We start from the raw sequence: 21,372 nt of genomic DNA, 5'->3' as shown, positions 1-21,372 counted from the left end.
CGCCGTTCTCCAGAACTATGGAGCGAGCAACTGACTTATCGAAAATAATACATACTGATGTATGAGATCCGATGAGTGTTAAGGCTCGTGGCGGGTATCATTATTTTCTGACCTTCATAAATGATTTGAGCAGATATGGGTATATCTACTTAATGAAAAACAAGTCTGAAATATTTGAAAAGTTCAAAGAATTTCAGAGTGAAGTGGAGAGTCATCGTAACAAGAAAATAAAAGTTTCTATGATATGATCGCAGAGGTAAAATATTTGAGTTACGAGTCTGGCCTTCAGTTAAAACAATGTGAAATAGTTTCACTACTCACGCCACCTGGAACACCACAGCATAATGGTGTGTCTGAACATCATAACCGTACTTTATTAGATATGGTGCGATCTATGATGTCTCTTACCGATCTACCACTATCGTTTTGGGGTTATGCATTAAAGACAGCTGCATTCACGTTTAAAAGGGCACCATCTAAGTCCGTTGAGACGACACAATCTGAACTGTGGTTTGGCAAGAAACCAAAATTGTCGTTTCTTAAAGTTTGGGATTGTGATACTTATATGAAAAAGTTTCATCCTGATAAGCTCAAACCCAAATCGGAGAAATATGTCTTCATAGAATACCCAAAGGAGACTATTGGGTACACCTTCTATCACAGATCCGAAGGCAAGACATTCGTTGCTAAGAATGGATCCTTTCTAGAGAAGGAGTTTCTCTTGAAAGAAGTGAGTGGGAGGAAAGTATAACTTGATAAGGTAATTGTACCTTCTCCCTTATTGAAAAGTAGTTCATCACAAGAAATTTGTTCCTGTGACTACTACACCAATTAGTGAGGAAGACTAATAATGATGATCATGTAACTTCAGATCAAGTTAATACCGAATCTCGTAGGTAAAACAGAGTGAGATTCGCACCAAAGTGGTACGGTAATCCTGTTCTGGAAGTCATGTTACTAGACCATGACGAACTTGCGAACTATGAGGAAGCGATGATGAGCCTAGATTCCGCGAAATGGCTTGAGGCCATGAAATCTGAGATGATATCCATGTATGAGAACAAAGTATGGACTTTGATTGACTTGCCCAATAATCGGCGGGCCATTGAGATTAAATGGATCTTCAAGAGGAAGATGGACGCTGATAGTAGTGTTACTATCTACAAAGCTAGAATTGTCGCAAAAAGGTTTTCGACAAGTTCAAGGTGTTGAATATGATGAGAGTTTCTCACTCGTATCTATGCTTAAGTCTGTTCAAATCATGTTAGCAATTGCCACATTTTATGAAATCCAGCAAATGGATGTCAAAACTACATTCCTAAATGGATTTCTGGAAGAAGAGTTGTATATGATGCAGCCGGAAGGTTTTGTCGATCCAAAAGGAGCTAACAAAGTGTGCAAGCTCCAGCGATCCATTTATGGACTGGTGCAAGCCTCTCGGAGTTGGAATAAACGCTTTGATAGTATGATCAAAGCATATAGTTTTATACAGACTTGCGGTGAAGCCTGTATTTACAAGAAAGTGAGTGGGAGCACTACAGCATTTCTGATAAGTATATGTGAATGACATATTGTTGATCGGAAATAATGTGGAATTATTCTGCAAAGCATAAATGAGTGGTTTTAAAGAAGTTTTTCAAAGAAAGACCTTGGTGAAGCTGCTTACATATTAAGCATCAAAATCTATAGAGATAGATCAAGACGCTTGATAAGTTTTTTCAATGAGTACATACCTTGACAATATTTTGAAGTAGTTCAAAATGGAACAGTCAAAGAAAGAGTTCTTGGTTGTGTTACAAGGTATGAAATTGAGTAAGACTCAAAGCCCGACCACGGCAGAAGATAGAAAGAGAATGAAAGTCATTCCCTATGCCTCAGCCATAGGTTCTATAAAGTATGCCATGATGTGTACCAGATCTATTGTATACCCTACACTGTGTTAAGCAAGGGAGTACAATAGTGATCTAAGAGTAGATCACTGGACATTGGTCAAAATTATCCTTAGTGGAATAAGGAAATATTTCTCGATTATGGAGGTGACAAAAGGTTCATCATAAAAAGTTACGTCGATGCAAGTTTTGACACAGATCTGGATGACTCTAAGTCTCGATCTAGATACATATTGAAAGTGGGAGCAATTAGCTAGAGTAGCTCCGTGCAGAGCATTGTAGACATAGAATTCGCAAAATACTTACGGATCTGTATGTGACAGACCTGTTGACTAAAATTATCTCACAGGCAAAACATGATCACACCTTAGTACTCTTTGGGTGTTAATCACATAAATGATGTGAACTAGATTATTGACTCTAGTAAACCCTTTGGTTATAGGTCACATGACGATGTGAACTATGGGTGTTAATCACATGGTGATGTGAACTCTTAGTGTCGAATCACATGGCGATGTGAACTAGATTATTGACTCTAGTGCAAGTGGGAGACTAAAGGAAATATGCCCTAGAGGCAATAATAAAGTTATTATTTATTTCCTTATTTCATGATAAATGTTTATTATTCATGCTAGAATTGTATTAACCGGAAAGATAATACATGTGTGAATATATAGACAAACAGAGTGTCACTAGTATGCCTCTACTTGACTAGCTCATTAATCAAAGATGGTTATGTTTCCTAACCATAGACAAAGAGTTGTTATTTGATTAATGGGATCACATCATTAGGAGAATTATGTGATTGACTTGACCCATTCCGTTAGCTTAGCACTCGATCGTTTAGTATGTTGCTATTGCTTTCTTCATGACTTATACATGTTCCTATGACTATGAGATTATGCAACTCCCGTTTACCGGAGGAACACTTTGTGTGCTACCAAACATCACAACGTAACTGAGTGATTATAAAGGTGCTCTACAGGTGTCTCCAAAGGTACATGTTGGGTTGGCGTATTTCGAGATTAGGATTTGTCACTCCGATTGTCGGTGAGGTATCTCTGGGCCCTCTCGGTAATGCACATCACATAAGCCTTGCAAGCATTGCAACTAATGAGTTAGTTGTGAGATGATGTATTGCGGAACGAGTAAAGAGACTTGCCGGTAACGAGATTGAACTAGGTATTGAGATACCGACGATCGAATCTCGGGCAAGTAACATACCAATAACAAAGGGAACAAACGTATGTTGTTATGCGGTCTGACCGATAAAAGATCTTCGTAGAATATGTAGGAGCCAATATGAGCATCCAGGTTCCGCTATTGGTTATTGACCGGAGACGTGTCTCGGTCATGTCTACATTGTTCTCGAACCCGTAGGGTCCGCACGCTTAAGGTTTCGATGACAGTAATATTATGAGTTTATGCATTTTGATGTACCGAAGTTTGTTCGGAGTCCCAGATGTGATCACGGACATGACGATGAGTCTCGAAATGGTCGAGACATAAAGATTGATATATTGGAAGCCTATATTTGGATATCGGAAGTGTTCCGGGTGAAATCGGGATTTTACCGGAGTACCGGGAGGTTACCGGAACCCCCCGGGAGGTATATGGGCCTTAGTGGGCCTTAGTGGAAGAGAGGAGAGGTGGCCAGGGCTGGGCCGCGCGCCCCTCCCCCCTAGTCCGAATAGGACAAGGAGAAGGGGGCGGCGCCCCCCCTTCCTTCTCTCTCTCCTCTTTCCCCCCTCCCGAATCCTATTCCAACTAGGAAAGGGGGGGGGGATCCTACTCCCGGTGGGAGTAGGACTCCTGCTGGCGCGCCCTCTCCTGGCCGGCCGCACCCTCCCCCCTTTGAACCTTTATATACGGAGGCAGGGGACATCCCTAAACACACAAGTTGATCCACGTGATCATATTCTTAGCCGTGTGCGGTGCCCCTTTCCACCATAGTCCTCGATAATATTGTAGCGGTGCTTAGGCGAAGCCCTGCGACGGTAGTACATCAAGATCGTCACCACGCCGTCGTGCTGACGGAACTCTTCCCCGACACTTTGTTGGATCGGAGTCCGGGGATCGTCATCGAGCTGAACGTGTGCTAGAACTCGGAGGTGTCGTAGTTTCGGTGCTTGATCGGTCGGGCCGTGAAGACGTACGACTACATCAACCACGTTGTGCTAACACTTCCGTTGTTGATCTACAAGGGTACGCAGATCACACTCTCCCCTCTCGTTGCTATGCATCACCATGATCTTGCGTGTGCGTAGGAATTTTTTTGAAATTACTATGTTCCCCATCACATACTTCATCATCAGCTCACACCACCCCGCCTCAAATTCTTCCGGCGTCAAGCTGAAGTCAACACAGTTGTTGAAATCTTTGGACAAGCCAGGGTTTCACCCCAGCAATGCTCCAAGCTTTTCTTGTGCTTTTTTCATAATATGCCAGCGGCAACAGCGGTGCACACTTGTAGGAAAGATCTTTTTAATTGACTGTGCCATTGCGATGTCTTGGTCGGTTATGATGTTGGTGGGTGCTACATTATGCATTGCCTCAAGGAAGGTCTGGAATAGCCAATCAAAGCTCGATGCCAACTCTTGCCTAACAAAGCCACAACCCAACATGAATGACTGCCCATGCCTGTTAATCCCAATGAATGGTGCAAAGGGCATGTTGTACATGTTAGTCATGTACGTTGTGTCAAAGGAGATACAATCATGATAAGATTCCTTGTACACCTTCCTTGCTGCACCATCGACCCAGAAATATTCTCAACCCTGTCTTCCTCATCATATTTTATCTTGTAAAAAAAATCTGGATCCTCTCTCTGCTGATCTTTAAGTAAGCAACTGTCTTTATCATATCCCCTTCTTTTGTATCATCCTTGTTCAACAGCGTCTTGAGGTTTGTAATGTGCTTAGTGCCATAAGGTACAATGAGTTCTATCCCATAGAAATCTGACATGATGTGCATCATACGACCTGTTGACATGAAGTCACAATGGTGGTCAATCCTTTTTCTACACAAAAACAGTGCCAAAAATAGTTTCTTTTCTGTTTTCAGCAAGGCAACTCAAATGCAAAGCTTGGGCAATTCATGAAGCTATACAAGCAACTACAACCATATGCCCCAGGCAACACATGAGCAAAATACGCAAAACAAACCAGGGGGAGTAACTATGCATTAGTGAGCAATACAAATTTCAATCATAGGCAAGTTGACCCCATCCAGAAACAAGTACTATTTGTACATTTTAGCTACAAAGAGACTAATCATAGACAAGTTCGGATTCAACACCAAATTTGTTTTATAAAAAAACTAGGCAAGCAGGAACTTTGCATTGAGCAACAAACAGGTAAACATTAGGCAAGTCCAGCATCCAGAAACAAATCAGGCATTTTATGTCTTTTTTGTACCGTTGTAAGCAATTTAGTGGCACTATCAAGCAACTAAGGTATTTTATTTGAAGCAAATCAGTGACATGTTTCAAGCAAAAACAGGTACTTGTTGATGGGCTAAGAAACACACAACCAGTAGGCATGTCCAGGTTCTTAAAGTTAGAAGATAGGGGGTGAGGTGGGTGTGGTTCAATACCTGTAGTTATATTGCAGTTATGAAGATGAGTAAGGAAGGCCCTTTCTTCTGTCGGGATCCCTTGGTGTGATCGCAAATACTTAGTCAAATATGGCTTGTCAACCAACGGATGGTTGTGCTCGCTAACAAAGTAGATCACTTCCCATTGCCATCTATTACCTTCACAATCATCTTAGCTTTGCAACCAGTTTACACAATTTTATCTCTTTTTCGTTTCTTGCTCCTCTTTTTGCCTTTACTATCATCATCAAGAAAGACAATAGCCTCATCTTCATTATCATCGTTTGCTTGCTCAACAATGTCATCTAGCATGGGAATCTTTTCTGCCCCTCCGTCATCAACATCAGGCTTTCGAAACTTGTTGCAAACAAACTGTTGTTTTATCAACTCCCTGGTTTTGAGATCCTTCCTTGAACTATTCATTTTGATTGAAAACCCCATTTGCAAGGAATATGCATTGTAATGCACCTTGGCATCTTCCAAAGTGTCGAACCTCATGCCCATGTAAGGCTCCTTGGGCTGTGACCAAGCTTCATCATCATTTTCAGCACCCAAACCATTACTAACAGTGCCACCGGGATCACCTGCAACACCTGTGCCATCAAGGGTATGAGCATCACTCCCAGCTTCTACAGCTGCAGGTACTTGTGTACTGCCCGGAGCACGCCCCCCATGACTTGACTGCCCATCTGTCTCCATTGCTTCTGTAGCAGCACCATCGACTCTTTGGATGATAGGGGGATTAGGTGATTCCGCCACAAATTCTGCATTTCCAGCAGCATGTTGTGTACAGTACAATGGATCATCATTATTTTCAGCTGGTTCCTCATTCAGGCCAATCATTGTCAACCTGTTTATTTATTGAGAATATGGGAAAAAGTAAAGCAAGTCAGCAGAGGGATGCAAGCAAGTAGCACAGTAAATACAGGCAAGCCAATAACACACCTACCAAGCACACAAAAATAGCTCAATCATGTTCAACCTGTGCATTTTTTCAACCAGAAAAATTAAAGCAATTTTTACGTTGTTGAGGCAAGCTAGTACCACACTAAACTCAGGCAAGCAAACAACACAACAACGCAAGCACACCAGATACACAAGATAGCAATTGAACATAACCAGGCAATTCAAAGTGCACTATCAGGCAATCCAAACCATATAATCAGGCAAGTCAAACTATATATGTCAGGCAATATATTATTTCAGGAGAGGCATGTTTTTTTTGTATTAATGAATCATGTTTGTACATATAAACATAACATAGGCTTTTTGTTTTTTGTGTTTCATAATATATTTTCTTATTTTGTTTTCCTTAAACGCAGGCAACATTGATTTTGGGGAAGCAAGCATCCTGCCATAGAAGTGCTACTTTGAAGTGTCTTCAGAATGGAATTCACTCCCAAATCAGAGAGATTAGAGCATGTTTAGTGTTAGGAAAAACTTAAGTTAGAATTACGGGCATGATTGCTCTTTTATATTCAGACTTCTGCTTTCAATACCTATGTTTGTGTGTTAGAAAGAACTTAAGTTGACATTTTTAGGTTTCATCTTTTACAGCAACAAGTTTGTGTGTTTTTTGGATATGCTCAGTATGTTTTGAAGTAACGTTTCGCAGCTGAGATAGTTGTTGCTATATGGCTTTTCTTGTTGTTTTTTTCCTTCTTTTGCAGGATGAAATACTAATAATTTTGCAACTGTATCCTGGCAACTTTCCAACTTTTCTTGGATCATGGTGAAGGATATGCTATAACAAAGGTAAATTGTACTATGCAACTGTCTCTTGTTTTTTAGTTGCAATTTTAGTTACATTTATTTCTTCTAGTGTTTTTTCACTATCGAAACCAAGGAATAATGGAAACAAATGTCCAAGTGGAATCTTTTTCTAGTTTCTTCAAGAGTTGCCTTGACATCATTATGCTTTTTTGCTTAATCCTATAATGCAAGTTGCTCCAATCATCCATTTGGTTTTGGTCCACATGCTCCCAAAAGATCTGCTAAGGCGGAAAAGCCTTGTTTTCCCCCTTCTTTTCCATAGTGATGTCAGTATTCATTGTCTTATAATCCTTGTCTTATAAGTTTCAAAAGTGTTCATGTTTTGCCATGTCATAAGTTTCCAAAGTTGTGTGCATACATATACTTAGTTGCCTCATATACTTAGTTGCCTCATTATAGCACTGTTTTTGCTCAAACAGAATGTCTATTTTGCCTCATTATAAGCAATTAATAGAACTGGAACACATCAGAAATAGATCATGATCAGTTGTTTCTCATCCTCTTATAAGTACTGTTTTTGCTCAGTTGTTTTTCTTGCTTAAGGCATTATATTTTCCTAATATTTTTGTCCCCAGCATTTACTATCAGCACTTGCCTACAGATTTATAAATGTGTTCATATGCAATAGATTTGTAAATAGATTTTGAAAACTAGGAAGAACTATCACTTAGGGGTGCACAACACTACTAAATCCACTAAATTTGCCCAAATCAGGGGGCTGAAACTTGCGTAAACATCAGACTAAACATGCTTAACATCACATCTTTTTTACACAATGTTTTGCACAACTGAAGCCTTGTACAAATCATGGGGAAAGAGGAGGGAGATCTGGAAGATGAGCTAAATCTAACCTTTTTGCCTTACTTTTTTGCCTTTTTGCAAGGCAATCAGGAACGAGGCGCCTAGAGAAGAAACACCAATGGAGCCGCCATTGGAGGGCTGTGAAGGTTTTCTTGGATCTGGAAGTGGTGAGGGGAAGGGGCGTGCTGTCCTTTTTGGCTTGGGAGAGAAGAAGATTGGGCTAGGGGTTAGGTGAGGAGAAAAGAAGACGCGCAGGGGCGGGGAGGGATCGGGCGAAGGAGGAGGACCAGGTGATTTGCCCGCTCGATGGTTGGCTGCGAAAATTGAGAGGCGGGACCAGATGCTTTCCTATCCTGAAAAGGTGGACAGAAAATTATTATATCTGGGTGGCTGTCAGGAAACGCTAGGGAGCACCCGGCTGCTCCCTAGACGCGTCCATTATTGTGGGATACTTTATCAGTTAATTGGCAGAAGACGTGCTACTCATGTTGGAGCAGCACCGGACGCGGCTTCGCACAGGTGTTCATTCACGCGGCGTGTGCACTGCAATAATATATAGTAACCGCAGGGAGAGATACATACATACACGTACGTGTGCACTACAAATTGGACTGCCACTGTCGGGTGAGGTGGAGGTGTCTGTGCTCGTTCGGTACGACCACAGTCTGCAGGGCTGGATCGGTAAGGTGAGGTCAAACACTCGTGCACTGCACCGCACCGCACCCCACCCGCGCCGTGTCTTGAAAGGAACAGAACAGACGGAAGCGACGCCTCCTTCCATTTGCTTGGTTGCGAGCTCCCGCACGGAACGTGTCGACATGGACGGGCAGAAAATGGATCATCATCAATCAGCAATGAACCAGCACCCAGGTTTACACTAAACGAGTAGAGAAAAGAGGATGAAGCAACAGTGGCAATGGAGATGGACCATCATGGTCAGTAGCGCTAAACTGATCGACCATCATCATCACAAGTGGAAAAAAGAGAGCGAGGCAGCCTGATTCAAACGCCCAACGCTACGCTACGTTACCACGAGTAAACAGGTGGGGCCAGCTTCTCCCATGGCCCGCCGGAAAAAGTAGGCTGCGGGCGGGCCCGGACCAGCCGCAGGAACCAGAGATACGGCCCGCTACGCTCGCTCTTGTGCATCGGCTCGGCTCACCAACCCAGCACAGCACCAGCAGCAGCACTAGCAGCCAGCCTCCCCCCCCCTCCTCCTCGCCGGCCCTCCACCACCTCCCTCCCTCCGGCGGGCCCCGCGCCCTCCCCTCCCCTCACCGCATTTATTCCCCGGCCTCCGATCCCGTGCTGCCCCTCTGCCCCATCCCCGTGATCCCCGTCACGGACGTTCCGCGGCCGCCGCTGCCACGCCTATCTAATGGCGAGCGGCGCCAGGAATGGCGGGCTGGGGTCCAGGACGACCGCGAAGATGGACAGGCAGCAGGGCTCCACCGCCACGCCCAAGGCCCCCGCCGGGAAGCCCCGCCTCTCCGCTGCCGGCGGCGGCGCGTACCGCCGCACCAGCTCCGGCCCGCTCCCCGCCGCGGGCGCCGGCGGCCGCAACTCTTCCGAATCCGGAGGTGGGTGTTCCTGCTTGCCGCCCTGCAATGGGATCCCGATTTGGATTCGATGTGTATCTACGGGAGGTTTTTTTGGGGGTTTGGGGTCCGGCCTGATCTGCCGCGTTGCATTTCGCCGGGCCACCGCGATTCGGCCTGCCCGATGAATCGGCCGCTTTGGTCTCCGGATTTCGAATCGCCGGCGCGGCCGAGCGTATCTGCTGGATGGCGCGATCGCTCTGGGGAAATCTCTTCAGATTTTAGACGACCGTGTGTGCTCTGCCCCTTCGGTAACGCCGCGTGCTTGCCTTCAACGGTGGCGTGTAACGTAGCTGCACAAGCACAGCATAACACTTGCGCCAAACTGTGGAGGTAGAATGGTTGAGACATGCGTTTGGTGAATGGGTCACAGTATCCTTAGATCGTATCATTCGGAAAAATCAATAGCGGATGCCGTGCTGCCCCCATTTTTTCTCCTCATTTTTGGAATACGCTGTTTCCTCGACGTGAGGACATTGCTGATGTAGTCTTAGTTGTGCTAGGACCATTGCTGTTCGTCATCCAGCTGCCTCGTGCACCACTCATGATGGCACTGCACCCAGCCGCCACCCACCATTCCAATCTTTCAGTAACTGCGGGTTGTACAGAAGAGTCCCGCTTGGTAGACGCACGTCCATAATTTTGCTTTTATGCTCCTCACTCCTCTTACTCAATTGTGCACCGCAGTCAAACTGTCAAAGTAGACAATTCACTTAGCATGGCTGGGAAGTGCGCTACGATTGCAGAGAGATCGCTGCTTTTTGTGGTGATTGGTTTTGCATTTGCTTTTTTGCCTTTTTACATTCCAGAAGAATTACTTGCTGAAATGGTGGACTCTGTTTTCCCATTGATATGAGATAGAATGCCTTCTTTTGCTAGATTATTCTTGTTGCACGCACTGTGCTTTAATTTTACCTGACATGATCATTCCAAATCCATAAGAAAATTTGCATGTGTGCGTGCAAATTTCGATTCACCTGCATTTGTTTAATCAAATGAATTTTGCCTCCCCCATTTTTTCTGCAGTTTCAAGCAGAGTTAGAGTGGCTGTAAGGCTAAGGCCTCGGAACGCAGAAGAGCAGGCGGCAGATGCTGATTTTGCCGACTGTGTTGAACTCCAGCCAGAGGTTTGGCCTCCTGTTTAGCATACTGTGTGAAATATAGATTTCATTTATAGGTTTCCTATGGACTCACTTGATTAACGTTTGATGTGTAGCTCAAAAGACTAAAGCTTCGTAAAAACAATTGGGAGTCCGACACATTTGAATTCGATGAAGTGCTTACAGAGTTTTCTTCACAAAAGAGAGTGTATGAAGTTGTTGCTAAACCAGTTGTGGAGGTATGTGAACTTCTAACATTTATACATCAGTAATCACAGTAGCTTGTGCTCTTAGTGAAATCTCTAAGAAACAAGATATATTTGCATGTTGCAAGCTTGTTGCTTTTAACCTATATTTTGTGGATAGATATTCTTAGCAGAACTTCAAGTGACTTTTGGCATGGGTGTTGATATGTCATGTAATGAAATCTGAAACTTTAGCCAAGTACCCCCCCTGTTCACTATTATAAGATGTTCTAATTTTTTTCTGAATCGGATGTATATAGACGCATTTTAGTTAGTTTGTTCACTCTTTTCAGTTCGTATGTAGTCCATATTGAAATACCCAAAACATGTTATAATAGTGAACGGAGGGAGTAGCTGACATTATAGACGAAACCTGGAGTTGAACTCTTGGAACTTTCTTATTGTGTCATGGCCTTCAGTTTTACTCCTGCCATTTGTTTATTCCTACCAATACTCCTGCTATGTGTTACTTTCTTATACCAATGTCAACGATGTCTGCATTCTGCAGAGCGTTTTGGAGGGATATAATGGTACAGTTATGGCATATGGGCAGACTGGTACTGGCAAGACTTTTACACTTGGAAGGCTTGGTGATGAAGATACTGCTGCACGGGGAATCATGGTCCGCGCAATGGAGGATATTCTTGCTGATATAACCCCTGAGACTGATACAGTATCACTATCTTATCTACAGGTTTGTGATGCTTGGCTTCTGTGTGATTTTTTCTTGTGCCTTCGTTTTGAATTTGTGCACTCTAACTTTATACAGTTCTCTGACCGTAACTCTGTATTGGGTTGTCGTTGCAGTTGTATATGGAAATGATACAGGATCTCCTTGATCCTGTAAATGATAACATAGCCATTGTAGAAGACCCAAGAACAGGGGATGTTTCGTTGCCTGGGGCCACTGTAGTTGAAGTTAGAGACCAGAAGAGTTTTATGGACCTTTTAAGGATTGGTGAAGCTCATCGTGTTGCTGCAAACACAAAGTTAAATACAGAGTCATCTCGTAGTCATGCAATTCTCATGGTAATCTTTATGTTCTTTGATCTTGCTGCCTATTATCACATGATTACGACTACTGTGGTTATTTTTTGACCTTCTGTGATTATCTTTGGTAAAGGTAAATGTCAGAAGGGCTGTAAAAGGTAGAAGTGAAATGAATGTTAGTATGTCTGCTGAAAACGGGCATTCATCTTCAATGATGGACTCTCTACGACCACCTATTGTCAGGAAAAGCAAGCTTGTAGTTGTAGACCTGGCAGGATCCGAGCGAATAGACAAATCTGGTAAGTGCGTTCTCATCAATAAAATTTGACACATTTTTTCTTTAAAATGTTATGCCTTCCTACAAATTTATATCTTTATCTTGAGATAATTGTTTTTACTGTAAACTGCAACCCTGTAGAGCTGAAAATTGATGTTGTGCAGGAAGCGAGGGTCATACATTAGAAGAGGCGAAGTCTATTAACTTGTCCCTAAGTTCACTAGGAAAATGCATCAATGCACTTGCTGAAAGCAGCGCACATGTACCTGTTCGTGATTCCAAGCTTACTAGGTTGCTTAAAGACTCATTTGGAGGTAAATTCCCTTGGTTTGGTCAAAAGCAAAAATGATTTGACATAGCTATGTCATCAGCCATCTTATTGGAAAGCTAGGAAGGCTTGCCTTTGTGTGCCTTGTTGCCTGTAGGCTATCACAGTAATTTGTTCTCACAGAGGTGCTTCTGTTGTTGGATTTCATAGGCACTGCAAGAACATCATTGGTTGTGACGATTGGTCCATCTCCAAGACATAGGGGGGAGACTACGAGTACAATAATGTTTGGACAAAGAGTATGATCTCGCTCTAAGATATATTTAATGGTTTTATTTTCTCTTATCTTGACCAACTGGCCATCTCATGATTCCATGGAAGTGTAGGAGAACTATTCTGATTTGCTTCGTTTATGGAATAACATTTACTTTCATGTTTCATTCTAGGCAATGAAGGTCCAGAACATGGTCAAATTAAAGGAAGAATTTGACTACAAAAGTTTGTGTAGGAGACTTGATATTGAATTGGACAAGTTAATCGCAGAAAATGAAAGGCAACGTAAATATTTTGATGATGAAATTGAACGAATTACAGCGGAAGCACAATACCGTGTTGCTGAGGCTGAAAAGGAATGCAAAATTTCTCTAGAGGTTTGCTTCCATCATAATGTTCTTTTACTTCTGTTTTGTGTGCGTTGAACTCCACGAGGGCACTATTTCTAGGAATTTGACCATGCTACTTATATGTTTTTACCTTTAGTTAGAGAATAAATACAAGATCTGGGACATCAGTAGTCTTAATTTGTTAAATTCCGTAGGTAAACTTGGTTCTAGATCTCCATCATAAACTAATTTTAATCTGAAATTGCCTGGATAGTTTTTTAGTTGATACCTTTTCCTTTGTCTGGGCTCCTCAATTTTCTCACCTCTACCATCATTTAACTCTTCTGAAGCATCTCTGTTGGCTCTCTAGAGTTCCTCTAAAGGCGAGTTTGATCTAGAATAAGTACCATAACAGTAACGCAAATAATCCTATGTTTATTTCGGAACTCTTTTTTATTCGGTATAAATGTCTAGATCTCAAAGCTCCCTAAATTATTACGTTGGCTCTAGCATGCTTGATTGACACTTCATTTGGTATTCATTTTAGCTGTGGTTTCTTATTGCAGAATGAGAAAATGAAGTACCATCAAGAATACTTGGACTCTATAAAGATACTAGAAGAGAAGTGGAAAGTACACCAACAATCACCCAAGAAACAGGTACATCTATACATGATTAGATCAGCTTTACTTATTGATTATTTGGTCAGTTATGGGTTAATCTTTTAAGACATCAGTTATGATGAAGTGCCACATCTTGTATTGTAAAATCTGAAAATGATTACCCATGCAATTTTTCGAATGTAGATTAAAGAGCCCGAGTCTACATCCAATGGTGACGTGCAGGACTTACTGCAGAATGAGAAAATGTTACGCCAATCCGCTGAAGATGAGTCCAGTGACCTTAAGAATCAATTATCACACTGGAAAAAGATGGAGGTACTGTCAATATATATTTCTAGAAAGATGACCTTAAGCATCAAGTATCTCACTGGAAAGCATATATTGTTTTTAAAATAAACTCATTCCTTATTGTCGCTGCTAACCATATTTTCGTGCTACATAGGCCACAGCTACTGCTGAAGTAGTGAGACTCCGGAGAATGCTGGATACTGAAGCTAGCCAAAAAGACAAACTCGAAGAAGAAATAGCTGTTTTGAAAAGTCAGTTAATGCAGTTAAGTCTGGATGCTGATGAGGTAAGACTTACTGCCGATGCTAGTTTTTATGTTATTAGTAACGTTTCTGAATGGTGTGAAATTAATATTTTTAATTTAATAAGTGGTCTATCTATTGTTTTGTATTTATTTGGTGATTCCCTGTCAACAACGCAATTATTATTCTTGTTGGACTTTTCACCTTGTAAAAGCATTATTAAGTTCTTTGGCTAACCAATTTTAGTTGAAGCAAACTCATAAATATTACTCCCTCTGTAAACTAATATAAGAGTGTTTAGAATACTAAAATAGTGATCTAAACGCTCTTATATTAGTTTACAGAGGTAGTACTTGACTTGTAGCCTTCCATATTATGTTGAATATACTGTCTTTATTCGATGCATCCAGCCATCTACAATTTGTAGGAACTTGTTTCCCTTTTTTACTTCTAATGAGTACTATAGTGCTACCCTAAGGTCCATAATGTGCCTTTTCTTTCGTTTCAATCAGACAAGAATGAGCCTTGACACAGGAGATGGACCAGGAAAAATATTTCCTGGTTTAGATTCTTTGATGTCTCATTCTCGGAATTCGCAGCCTAGAGAGCAGAGCAATGGACCTAAGGCGCCAGTCGCAAAACTCTTTGAGCAAGGTATTTATTACTTATTTGCTGTTTCTCAAGAATAAAATCTTGCCTGCCGTGTTGAAAAATTGGTTTTGGTTGTACACCTGACTCGCTCATGATTGCCTTCCCAATTCTGCTTTATTTGGCCCTCTTGTTCTTTAAAGCATCTCCAAACTGTAAAACCGAATGATTAGCTTAAAAGTATTACTCTACCAGTTATTTCCCTGGTTAGAAAAAGTGGTGCAAAATAATTCTGTTTTCAGAAAAAAATGATACATAGTCCTTAAGTGTGTTTTGTGCTTCCTTACAAACTTACATATCATGGCAGAGACACAATAGCAGAGCAATCAGATGTGACACATTTTGAGGAAATATTTTGTAGTATACTTAACATGCATAATATATAGTGATGATAATGATAAAACAATACTGTATGATCTTGTGAATCAATACAGCTATTGTGGAATCGAAGGCAACAATGAGAATATGGATTTAAAGCATGATGAAACTACTACAGCGTTTTGTCCCTGTTTTTAGTCTGTACTATAACTGTCATTTGAACTGATTGACATCTCTAGAGTGTGTGATTGATCTTTTGATGAAATCCCCCCCCCCCCCCCCCAATCTGTTTCAGTTGGGTTACAGAAGATATTGTCATTGCTTGAGTCGGAAGAACCTGATGTTCGTGTTCATGCCGTGAAAGTTGTCGCGAATCTGGCGGCTGAAGGTACAAGCTTCACATTGTTTTAGTTAGATATAAAGCTGCTACATATTGTTTTACTTGCCAGTGTTGCATTTGTTGTATGGGTATGTTTTCCAGTCATCATATATTTGAAGTTGATTTTTAGGCATCACCATTTGCTGCATGTTGCTACATGTGGGTATATGTACAACTGTTTGTTATGCGTGATGAAATGATATACTCCCTCCGTCCCATAATAAGTGTCTCAACTCTAGTAAAACTTTAGTACAAAGTTGAGAAACTTATTTTGGGACGGAGGGAGTAGTACTTATCTATAAGCATGTTACTGTTCTCTGAATTACCTCCTGGTAAGATATTAGGATGTTGCAGCATGGTTTTCAGTTTCTACTTCAATTTAACCCTGGCACGACACTAAACATCACTGGTTCATGGGAATATGTATTTTTTGGTGCGACATCTGATGCTTGCTTGCTCATGTCGGTTCTCACTGTTTGGACACAACTTGCAAATAGTCTCATTTATTTGCTCAACTTTGCCCCGAACATCATATGATTATGCACTAATTTCACATATTTGACCTTCCATACTTCAGAGGCAAATCAAGAAAAGATTGTAGAAGCAGGTGGCCTCGCTTCCCTCCTAATGCTGCTTAGGAGCTCTGAGGATGAGACCATACGCAGAGTAGCAGCAGGAGCAATTGCTAATCTTGCAATGAATGGTTAGTAACCCTGTAGTATTTCGGTTTTAAATTCATGAAGAGTAGTGATTTTTTTCTCTGTGGTAGAAAATGTCTTCTTATCTGATTGTGATAATCTACATATGCAGAAACGAATCAAGATCTTATAATGGCTCAAGGTGGTGTAACCTTGTTGTCAATGACAGCATCTGATGCGGAGGACCCACAGACTCTAAGAATGGTGGCTGGAGCTATCGCCAACCTGTGTGGCAATGGTAACCATGTTCTGCTGGTTTGCATAAGCAAGCACCCTATTATCTTATAAGAATTTAACGTGCCGAAAGATATGCAAAATTTTAGACACTACTGTGATGTTAGTGCTAACTAGAATTCATTACTAACCTAAAAAACAGTAGATTACCTAAAGGCTCATGTAGGAGCCTACATATTCTACAAATAATTCGACGATTACTTGGACAATACATACATCATTTTTATCCATGTGGCTGTATCCTCAACTTCGCATTTTTCTGTAACCAGACAAACTGCAAGCTCGTCTAAGAGGAGAAGGTGGAATAAAAGCATTGCTGGGAATGGTTAAGTGCGGCCATCCTGATGTCCTTGCTCAAATTGCTCGTGGCATTGCAAACTTTGCAAAATGTGAATCCAGAGCAGCTACTCAAGGTAATGGATCAATGGCACAGACATGGATTTTCAAGTTCATTCAAACTTTGTGCGATATCACTGCATTATGTGGAGATGCATATTAGCTAGACCATTGATACTTTGCAGTCCCATGTAATTTTTCTTTTGAGATCAATCTTTTATGTTACTAAGGCATGCATATTTCTATTCCATCAGGAAACAAGGTGGGGAGATCATTATTGGTGGATGATGGGGCACTTCCTTGGATCGTAAAGAATGCGAATAATGAGGCTGCCCCAATCAGGCGGCACATCGAGCTTGCGCTCTGCCATTTGGCGCAACATGGTTACTACTCTTTCTCTCTCACACAACTCAAATGAACTTGTAAATAGTAGTTGCATGTACTTATGTTTGTGGTGTCAATCTGGCCTTCCACAGAGGTAAATGCCAAGGATATCGTGAGTGAAGGCGCGCTCTGGGAACTTGTTCGGATCTCGAGGGATTGTTCTCGGGAAGATATAAGGATGCTAGCGTACCGCACGCTGACATCCAGCCCAACTCTTCAATCAGAGATGAGGAGATTGCGGATAGAGTGTTGATGAATCAATGCAAAAGGATGCAAGTGTGCCTCATCCTCACACCGAGTGGAGTTTTGTTTCTCGCCCAACTCTCCCAAGTCGAGTAGCGGATAGAGTTTTGTTATGGTGGCGATTTGTTTATTCAAATCCTAGCATGTGAGAGCTGCTTTACTTACTTGGATGTAACCTGTAGAAGAATTTGTGTTGTAAAATCCACGAGTGTGGTTGGGATATGGGAGAGCTGAGTGGCTTGCAGTGCAGATAGGTTGGCTTGGGTTGGGGCCATGACATGGATTATACTTATATATACTTGTATTAATTGTACAGTAGACAATCTTTTGACTGTAACTTAATAGTACTTCAGAGACTGTTTGTTAGAAGAGTGTTTACGTATGCAATGTGTCCGGCGGATGCCTGCTTGCAGTGTGACAATTACGAAGATCGTCGCGTTGCAAACGGTGCCTGGGAGTCGAAAAATGCGAAGAGTGCCGGTCAGTTTTGGCCTGGCTGCAGATAACAAGTTAGTGACCATGGATAACCTAAGGAAGAGAAACATGCATAAACCTGAAGACTGTTCCCTGTACTGAAAAGGAATCGACAACTCATCTGTTTTTTTAGTGTAGGTTGCTAAAACCAGTCGGGAAAAGGTTTCTTGCTACTTCAACATGGCTGTAGGGTCCTCTTATGAGAATGGTGTTAGCTTTTGGAATGAAAAGGAAACACGCTGCCCTCTCCAGCAGCATTTGCGCTGCAGTGCGACGGTGCTTGCGGAGCATCAGAAATCTTTTAACAATCTGAAATGGCTTTCTGTTAAACACATCAGAAATCTTTTAACAATCTGAAATGGCTTTCTGTCAAACAGGCTTGGGCCTTGATTCTGAAAGCCCTCAGGGGATGGAAGCTCTTGTTCTCCGAAACAATGGAGAGGGAGACGGACAAGTTCTGTGTAGCCTCCATCCAGATGCACGCTGTGCGTGGGCGAATCCTAACCCTGTTGGAAAACACGAGCATTCTTCTTCTGTCTTGGCTTTCCTTTTTTCAGTTCCCCCTTGTTGGTGGCGCTTCCATTTTACTTGCTTTGCACCGGATGCTGAGACATTGTTGCTGTATCCTGCTCCATTCTGGTAACTGAGCGGGGAGGCCGCCTGGTTGTTTGTCCAAACAAATGTGGAAGGAGCCAGCCGAGGCCCGTGAGATCCGGCCGAGCAGTGGGCGGCGGACATGTCCGCATCTGCCCGTGCGGCCGACAGGCAGAGGGCAGGGTTTGCTATGCCATAATGAGGTTGAGAGCAGGCCCTCTCACTCCGCGTTTTATCCGTTTGGATCGGCCGATACGTCCAATGGGTGACCGACCCAATTTTTTCGCATAAAAGAAAAACAATTTTAAAAAACATGCGGTAAAAAACATAATTAAACATTAATGGCCAGTCAACCGCCGGCCAAAATCTACTTAAACATTAATAAAACATAAAAAAATCGCGCCCACACGCTGACCTAGGCCTCGCCCTTACCCTTGCTCTTGCCGTCGTCGCCATCGCCGCTGAGGTGGATGAAGGGCGGCAGCGGCCCAGCCCGCGGGAAAGTGCTCTGCCATGCGGCCTCCTCTGGCGTCTGCCGCGGTGGCGGCATTTGTTGGAAATATGCTCTAGAGGCAATAATAAAATGGTTATTATTGTATTTCCTTGTTCATGATAATTGTCTATTGTTCATGCTATAATTGTATTAACCAGAAACCGTAATACATGTGTGGATATATAGACAACACCATGTCCCTAGTAAGCCTCTAGTTGACTAGCTCGTTGATCAATAGATGGTCATAGTTTTCTGACCATGGACATTGGATGCCATTGATAATGGGATCACATCATTAGGAGAATGATGTGATGGATAAGACCCAATCCTAAGCCTAGCACAAGATCGTGTAGTTCGTTTGCTAAAGCTTTTCTAATGTCAAGTATCATTTCCTTAGACCATGAGATTGTGCAACTCCCGGATACCGTAGGAATGCTCTGGGTGTACCAAACGCCACAACATAACTGGGTGGCTATAAAGGTGCACTACGGGTATATCCGAAAGTGTTTGTTGGGTTGGCATGAATCGAGACTGGGATTTGTCACTCCGTGTAAATGAAGAGGTATCTCTGGGCCCACTCGGTAGGACATCATCATAATGTGCGCAATGTGAGCAAGGAGTTGATCACGGGATGATGTGTTACGGAACGAGTAAAGAGACTTGCCGGCAACGAGATTGAACAAGGTATCGGGATACCGACGATCGAATCTCGGGCAAGTATCATACCAGTAGACAAAGGGAATTGTATACGGGATTGATTGAATCCTTGACATCATGGTTCATCCGATGAGATCATCGTGGAACATGTGGGAGCCAACATGGGTATCCAGATCCCGCTGTTGGTTATTGACCAGAGAGATGTCTCGGTCATGTCTACATGATTCCCGAGCCCGTAGGGTCTACACACTTAAGGTTTGATGACGCTAGGATTATAGGGAAGGTATGTACGCGGTTACCGAATGTTGTTTGGAGTCCCGGATGAGATCCCGGACATCACGAGGAGTTCCGGAATGGTTCAGAGGTGAAGATTGATATATTGGACGAAGAGTTTTGGAGTCCAGAAGTGTTCCGGAGGTACCGGGTGATGACCAGCATGACCGAAAGGTGTTTCAGGAGCCCCGACAAGTGTTGGGGGGCTTCATGGGCCAAGGAAAGGGGGCAAACCAGCCCACTAAGGGGCTGTGCGCCCCCTCACCTATTCCTACGTGACCAGGGGGTTTGGGGCGCCCCATCTAGGGTTCCCACCTCCTGGCTTGGGGGCCAAGTCACCCAAGGGGGAGATCCCATCTGCCCTGGCCGCCGCCCCCCTAGGGGAAACCCTAGGGCGGCTCCCCTTGCCCTTGCCCCTATATATAGTGGAGGTTTTGGGGCTGCACAATACACGAGTCTCTCTCTCTCCCAAGGCGCAGCCCTACCTCTCTCCCTCCTCGTCTCTCGTAGTGCTTGGCGAAGCCCTGCAGGAGTACCGCGCTCCTCCACCATCACCACGCCGTCGTGCTGCTGCTGGACGGAGTCTTCCCCAACCTCTCCCTCTCTCCTTGCTGGATCAAGGCGCGGGAGACGTCACCGGGCTGTACGTGTGTTGAACGCGGAGGGGCCGTTGTTCGGCGCTTAGATCGGAATCGACCGCGATCTGAATCGCTGCGTGTACGACTCCACCAACCGCATTCTTGCAATGCTTCCGCTTAGCGATCTTCAAGGGTATGAAGATGCACTCCCTCTCTCTCGTTGCTAGTATCTCCTAGATTGATCTTGGTGACACGTAGGAATTTTTTTTTGAATTATTGCTACGATCCCCAACAGTGGCATCATGAGCTAGGTCTATGCGTAGATTCTATGCACGAGTAGAACACAAAGTAGTTGTGGGCGATGATTTGTTCAATTTGCTTGCCGATACTAGTCTTATCTTGATTCGGCGGCATTGTGGGATGAAGCGGCCCGGACTGACCTTACACGTACACTTACGTGAGATAGGTTCCACCGACTGACATGCACTTGATGCATAAGGTGGCTGGCGGGTGTCTGTCTCTCCCACTTTAGTCGGATCGGATTCGATGAAAAGGGTCCTTATGAAGGGCAAATAGCAATTGGCATATCACCGTTGTGGTTTTGCGTAGGTAAGAAACGTTCTTGCTAGAAACCCATAGCATGTTGGAAATATGCCCTAGAGGCAATAATAAATTGGTTATTATTATATTTCCTTGTTCATGATAATCGTTTATTATCCATGCTAGAATTGTATTGATAGGAAACTCAGATACATGTGTGGATACATAGACAA

General features: G+C 43.0%; 1 protein-coding gene and 1 long non-coding RNA gene across 2 annotated transcripts; one reads left to right on the top strand and one right to left on the bottom strand.

Moving 5' to 3' along the window:
- Window positions 1-4,459: 4,459 nt before the first annotated feature.
- Window positions 4,460-8,339, bottom strand: LOC123154243 (uncharacterized). Its single transcript, XR_006476742.1, has 3 exons — window positions 8,108-8,339; window positions 5,484-6,333; window positions 4,460-4,870 (listed from the first exon to the last, which is right to left on the bottom strand). It is a non-coding gene; the product is annotated as an uncharacterized lncRNA (long non-coding RNA).
- A 962-nt stretch (window positions 8,340-9,301) lies between these two features.
- LOC123149406 (kinesin-like protein KIN-UB) lies at window positions 9,302-17,872 on the top strand. Its single transcript, XM_044569063.1, has 19 exons — window positions 9,302-9,637; window positions 10,682-10,782; window positions 10,872-10,994; window positions 11,509-11,694; window positions 11,808-12,029; window positions 12,124-12,289; window positions 12,432-12,581; window positions 12,746-12,834; window positions 12,982-13,185; window positions 13,704-13,796; window positions 13,944-14,075; window positions 14,203-14,334; window positions 14,803-14,944; window positions 15,552-15,644; window positions 16,213-16,338; window positions 16,446-16,571; window positions 16,837-16,980; window positions 17,158-17,286; window positions 17,380-17,872. Exons 1-19 carry the CDS (start codon window positions 9,436-9,438, stop codon window positions 17,538-17,540), a joined length of 2,721 nt encoding a protein of 906 aa, XP_044424998.1. The 5' UTR covers window positions 9,302-9,435; the 3' UTR covers window positions 17,541-17,872.
- Window positions 17,873-21,372: the final 3,500 nt, after the last annotated feature.

This window comes from Triticum aestivum, chromosome 7A, assembly GCF_018294505.1.
Source record: "Triticum aestivum cultivar Chinese Spring chromosome 7A, IWGSC CS RefSeq v2.1, whole genome shotgun sequence".
In the NCBI taxonomy this organism is placed as follows: Eukaryota; Viridiplantae; Streptophyta; class Magnoliopsida; order Poales; family Poaceae; genus Triticum; species Triticum aestivum.
This window is presented reverse-complemented; position numbering and strand designations above follow the sequence as displayed.